This window comes from Lactuca sativa, chromosome 5 (assembly GCF_002870075.4).
Source record: "Lactuca sativa cultivar Salinas chromosome 5, Lsat_Salinas_v11, whole genome shotgun sequence".
NCBI lineage: Eukaryota > Viridiplantae > Streptophyta > Magnoliopsida > Asterales > Asteraceae > Lactuca > Lactuca sativa.
Window position 1 is genome coordinate 30488041 of NC_056627.2, and position 6519 is coordinate 30494559.

Genomic DNA, 6519 nt, shown 5'->3' on the forward strand with positions numbered 1-6519 from the left:
CGGCAAGTGTGGGTTGGGAGGCGGCTGAATGAAAGTGATTAGGGTAAAACAGAACCCTATTAACAGTTTGTAAAAAAAAAAAAAAAATTCAGTTAAATTTCTGGACTCGCCGAGTAGGAGTGACTACTCGCCGAGTAGAAGCGCGAATCTGCAACTTTGCGTGAATTTCAGAAAGGACTCGCCGAGCAGGAGTGAAAGACTCGACGAGTTGCTTAATCAGTTTAACTAAAATTCGATTTTTAAGCACGACCCCACACTTGAGCATTTCTTGCCCTCAAGCAATCATTTTAAGCATAATTTCAGAAGAAGATTGATAAAAATAGATCCTAAAAGTAAAAAAAAAAATAAATGAAAATAAAAAGCAAAGGAAAAGAATGCAAACTCTAAACTTAGGTTGCCTACCGGAAGCGCTTCTTTTTAAGGAGTCATTAGATGGACTCCTTCCCGCTTACGTTTCTGTAATCTCTTCCAGCAGTAGCCCTTCTTCAAATTCTTCATTTCTCGAAATTCCTTCTTCATATCTTTTCACCCTATGACCATTGACCTTGATGGAATTCCATCTATTGATATTAGCTCAATAGCTCCATGTGGAAAAAATTTCTTCAATATAAATGGACCATCCCATCGTGTCTTTAGCTTGCCCGGAAAAAGTTTGAGCCTTGAATTAAAAAGTAACACTTTTTTCCTTCATGAAAGTGCTTATTACCCTTGAGTCTTTTTTCATGCCAGTTCTTAGTCTTTTCTTTGTAGATCTAGGAACTAGTGTATGCCTCATTCCTTAGTTCTTCAAGGGCATTCATTTGCATCAATCGGTTGTGTCTATGTTCAGCCAAATCAAAATTACACATTCTTAAAGCCCAAAATGCTTTATGCTCAATCTCAACTGGCAAGTGGCAAATCTTCCCATATACCAACCTATATGGTGTAGTACCAATAGGTGTTTTGAAAGTTGTTCTAAACGCCCAAAGTTCATCATCAAGCTTATCCAACCACTCCTTTCTATTACTTCCAACCGATCTTTCTAATATTCTCTTCGGTGCCCTATTTGTAACTTCAGTTTGCCCACTCGTTTGAGGATGATAGGATGTTGAAAATATGTGGTGGACACCATATTTTAGCAACACCTTAGCTGATTGATCATTGGCGAAGTGGGTGCGTCGATCACTAATTAAAGCCTTTGGAACTCCAAACTTTGAAAATAATTTCTTGAAAAAACGTACCGCTACTCATGCGTCATTCGTGGGTAATGCTTGTGCCCCCGCACATTTGGATACATAATCGACTGCTACCAAAATGTATTTATTTCCCTTTGACATTGGGAAAGGTCCCATGAAGTCAATTCCCCAAACATCAAATATTTCGCAAACTTGAATGCTATTTTGGGGCATCTCGTTTCGTGATGAAGTGTTTCCCGATCTTTGGCATGAATCACATTATTTGACAAATTTGTAGCAACTTTAAAGATAGTAGGCCAATAAAAACCCGAATCAAAAACTTTCTTGGTTGTATATTGCGCTCCATGATGTCCTCCGGTGGGCCCGCTATGACAATGCTTCAAGATTTCATGACTTTCTTTCCCGGATACACATCTTCTTATCATACCATCAGCACAACTACGAAAGAGGTATGGCTCATCCCAGAAGTAATACTTAATTTCTGAAAAGAACTTCTTCTTTTGTTGGCGGGTCAAGTCTTGTGCGATGTATTCACTAGCTAAGTAGTTAGCTATATCCACAAACCATGGAATCTCTCCTACTATAACTAATAAATATTCTTTAGGAAATTCATCTCCAATCTTGTTTTTTTCTAACTCTTCCAAGTGTGGGTTTTCCAATCTCGATAGATGATAGGTAGCCATGTTTTCCATCCCCTTCTTATCTCGTATTTCAATGTCAAATTCTTGTAGCAGCAGCACCCAACAAATCAACCTTAGCTTAACATCTTGTTTAGCAAAAAGATACTAAAGGGTAGAATGGTCGGTAAAAACTATGGTTTTTGACAAAACCAAATATGAGTGAAATTTATCAAATGCAAAAACCACTACTAGTAGCTCCTTTTCTATAGTAGTGTAGTTCTCTTGTGTTGGGTTCAGGGTATTACTTGCATAGTAGATCGGCTGAAAATGCTTGTCAATTCTTTGTCTTCAAACAGCTCCCACCGCATAGTCACTGGCATCACACATAAGCTCAAAAGGAAGACTCCAATTTGGAGCTACCATAATAGGTGTAGTAGTCAACTTTTCCTTCGACAAATGAAATGCATCAATACATTCTTTAGAAAAGTTGAATGGGGCGTCCTTCAAAAGAAGTTGAGTCAAGGGCCTTGTGATCTTCGAAAAGTCTTTAATAAAGCACCTATAAAACCCTTAATGGCCTAAAAATCTCCTTACCCCCTTGACATTTGTTGGAGGTGGTAATTTGGCAATAGTGTCCACCTTTGCTCTATCCACCTATATCCCCATCCTCGAGACCTTGTGTCCAAGCACAATTCCTTCTTTCACCATAAATGACACTTCTCCCAATTAAGGACAAGGTTGCTCTTCTCACATCTTGCTAACATTAGATCCAATTTGGACAAACAATCTTCAAAAGAGGACCCGAAAACCGAAAATTCATCCATGAAAACCTCTATAAGCTTCTTGATCATATCATGGAAAATGGCCATCATACACCTTTGGAAAGTAGTCAGTGCATTGCATAACCCAAAAGGAATGGGTCGATTGGAATTTGAAAATACCCCGAAAAACCATCGAGAAAGCAATAATATAGATGCCTGGACAGCCTCTCGAGCATTTGATCAATAAATGGCAATGGAAAATGATCCTTAGATGTGGAATCATTTACTTTCCTATAGTCGATGCAAACACACCACCCGGTAGCCGTTCTTATTGGAATTAATTCGTTATTTTCATTTGCTACCACCGTTATTCCTCTTTTCTTCGGTACCACCTGCACCGGACTCACCCACGGGCTATCGGAAATTGAGTAAATAATCTCGGCATCTAATAGTTTCACTACCTCCTTTTTCACAACTTCTTGCATGTACGGGTTTAGTCTTCTTTGGCGTTGAACAACATGTTTAGCCCCATCTTCTAAGTTAATTTTATGAGAGCAATAAGTTGGACTAATTCCCTTGATGTCGGTTATCTTCAATGCTATAGCACCTTGCCTCTTCTTTAGTACCCCCACAAGACTTTTTTTCTCATGTTTGGCCAAATCAACAGTTATAATTACAGTTTTTTCTTGACCGTCTTCAAGAAATGCATACTCCAAGTGATCTGGTAGTGCTTTTAGCTTAGTTTTCGTGTTCTGGATGTTGCACACGTCGAGTCCAATGAGGGGACTCGTCAAGTCCTGGGCAAATTTCACGACTGATTGGGATTCCTTGGATGGACTCGTCGAGTTGGTCGAGTTTAATCGACGAGTACACTGTTCAATACTTCTGGTCAGCCCATTATAATCAGCTTCCTCAAGCAGTCTCTCTATTTCCAGTTGGTCTCTTTCAACATCGAATTCTTCATAAAAGGTGATGGTGGACTTGTTTGGTTCTTCATTATTCCATTCCTCCATTAATTCTTCCAACATATCGATCGAAAATGTTGTGTCATCACAATTCCTTGCGTGCTTCATGGCTTGATAGACCCCAAAACTGACTGATCCATACGCTACCCGTAGAGTAAGTTTGGAACTCTCATGTCAACTATAGCGCTTACGACGTTAAGGAAAGGTCTTCCAAGAATGATTGCGACTTGAGGATCCGCTTCCATGTGTAAAACTATAAAGTCCGCGGGAAATACGAACTTATCAACCTTCACCAGTAGATCTTCGCATATTCCCCTTGGGAATGTAACCGTTTTATTTTCTAGGTGAATTGCCATTCGAATTGGCCTTGGCTCCGGGAGGTCTAATTTCTTGAAAAATGAGTATGTCATGAGATTTACACTCGCCCCTGAATCAGTGAATGCATAGATGGTAGCTACATTTCCGATTTGACAAGGTAAGGTTAAGCTTCCCAGATCACGCTTCTTCTTTGGTAGTTTGTTCAACATGGCAGCTGAACAACTTTCATTTAGAACCACTTTCTTCACTTCTTTGATCATCTTTCTATTAGTTAGAAGCTCCTTGAGAAATTTGGCGTATTTTGGCATTTATGCAACCACTTCTATGAATGGTATATTGATTTGAAGAGCCTTTATGTGTTATAGAAACTTCCGGTATTCTTCTTCATTCTTTTCTTGTCTAGCTCAGGCTGGATATGGTAGTGGAGGCTGATATGACTTAACAGGAGACTTAATTTTCTGATCAGGTGTCGGACTCGTCGAGTCCATATCCTGGACTCGGCGAGTAGTGTCAGAGGAGTAATTATCTTCCCACTCCTAATTGTTACAATATTTATATGTGCGCCTCATGGATTGTTTTTTGTATTACTAGGAAGTTCTCCCGATGCTCTTTGATTTATTTGTTGGGCAAGTTGGCCCAGCTGCTTCTTAATGTTGTGAATAGATGCTTTCTAATTCCTTAACATTGTTCTTGTATCTTGTATTGCAGCATCGTGGTCATTGTGTCTTTTCTCGGATGCAACTACAAATTTAGTGAGCATTTCTTCTAAATTTGGTTTCTTTTCTTGTACCGGCTCCTCCTTTTGGTAAAAACCCCTTGCCTTTTGTCTATACTTCTCCTCCTTCGCCTTCTTGTACTCATCATAAGGAAGCCATTCTTTCTTAGGTTTTCGCCAATCTTCATGAAATCTATCACCACTAGAATAACATACTTGCGCTTTCTTTTTCCGGTTATCGTCCAAATCACAATCTCTAGTAAGATAAGGCCCATTGCAATTCTCACATCCTACCCAAATAGCATGGATTGTTTGATCCATTTTATCCATCCTTCTATCCATGCTTTTCAACATTGCCATAACTTCCGAAAAATCTTCTGAAGCTGCATAAGTTGATCCCTTTGTCACATCATTTCTTGGGTTGTGGTATTCTCTAGAATGCTTAGAGAATTCCTCAATTAGTTGTTTTATCACCGGGGGTGCCTTCTTTGTGAGCGCTCCTTGCGAGTCAAGTAATTACCTTGTCGTCACGTTTACTCCATCATAAAAAATGGAGACTTCTTGCTGACTATTAAGATCATGTTGTGGGCAATTCCTTAGTAAGCCTTTGTACCTCTCCCACACCTCATAAAGTGATTCTCCGACTTGTTGCCCAAAATTAGCTATAGCTTTCTTCAACTTGTATATCTTTGATGGCGGGCAAAATTGATCAGCAAACTCTTCTTTCATTTTAGCCCATGTGGTGATGGATCCTGGAGGGAGTGATTTTAGCCAGTCTTTTGCAACGCCTTTAAACGTGACCGGTAACATATGAAGCAAAACGGTGTCGCGGGCCACATTAGGAAATTTAACGTAATCAGCTATGTCATTGACCTCTTCTAGGTGCTTGTACGCGTCTTCGTGATCTTTTCCATACAACAGAATTTCTTTAAGTTGGGTGAGTATGTGGCCTTTAAGTTCGAAAGTGGCTGTCGTGAGAATCACGGGTTGCATTAGTCCTGGGCCGGTATTGTTACGTATCCTCTTCTTCCATTCTCCCATGGGGACTTCATCGATGTTAGCCATGGGCTTAGCTAATTCTCCTTCCAATTCGCTTTCTTCCTTTGTTTCAGATTCTCCCCTTTCGGTTTCGTACTCGGTGTCCTCCTTTTTCGGGTCTTCGTCCTCCACTGAAGAGAAGTTGGATTCTCCTACTTTGTTCCCCTTTTTCTTACTAAAGACAACTTTTAGATTCTTCAAAGGTGAGTTCTTTGAAGATGCAGATTCTCCAACGGTTTTGCCTTTGTTCTTCCTTAAAGTAGCTTCCCCGTCTTCAAGTGGTGGATTTAAAGGTGTATTGCCTCCTCTGGTCATAAACACTTTGCAATCAAAGCAAGAAAAACACGTAAAAAGAACAAAAAGCGAAACTGGAAATCAGCACTGAAGTCGCCGAGTAGGTTCGACTGCACTCGGCGAGTACACTGCCTAAAAGCCTAAAAACAAATTAAAAAACAAATAAGAACAAATAAATACTAAAACTTAACCTGATTACTAAATTACTGAAAAATAACTTTGTGCAAGATAAACTCAAACAAAGGATCGATAAAACTATAAATTAGAATTAATTTTTGAATCGTTCGCCGACAACGACGCCAAAAACATGATGTGTGTAAAACCAACTTGTTTTATTCCTACTCTAAAAATATAATTTAAACACACAAAGGTAGCGAACCTATCTTTTAGTGGTATAGTTGAATAAGTAGGATGTCGAACTTGAGGAACGGAACCTAATAACTTATTTTAACCAACATGTAGTAAAATTAAAAGGGTTTTCTCTAGTTTTACAAGACTAGAAACTTGGACACACTAACTAACACGCAATTAACAAATCAACTAAAACCAAGTAAAATTCATCAAATTTAATAAAAGGTTTTTGCTTAGGTTCAACTCATTCACTCCTATGCTTAATTTTATGGCAAAGCAATA

At 39.1% G+C, this 6519-nt stretch overlaps 1 protein-coding gene and 1 non-coding gene across 2 annotated transcripts; one reads left to right on the plus strand and one right to left on the minus strand.

Moving 5' to 3' along the window:
* Positions 1–3664: 3664 nt before the first annotated feature.
* On the minus strand, positions 3665–4147 carry LOC111889966 (uncharacterized). Its single transcript, XM_023886115.1, has one exon. It carries the CDS (start codon positions 4145–4147, stop codon positions 3665–3667), a length of 483 nt encoding a protein of 160 aa, XP_023741883.1.
* Positions 4148–5128: 981 nt separating this feature from the next.
* Positions 5129–5235, plus strand: LOC111889976 (small nucleolar RNA R71). Its single transcript, XR_002849686.1, has one exon. It is a non-coding gene; the product is annotated as a small nucleolar RNA R71 (small nucleolar RNA).
* Positions 5236–6519: the final 1284 nt, after the last annotated feature.

Coding starts and splice junctions, on each gene's coding strand:
- LOC111889966 (XM_023886115.1), bottom strand. CDS start 4,147: ATGCCAAAATACGCCAAATTTCTCAAGGAGCTTCTAACTAATAGAAAG.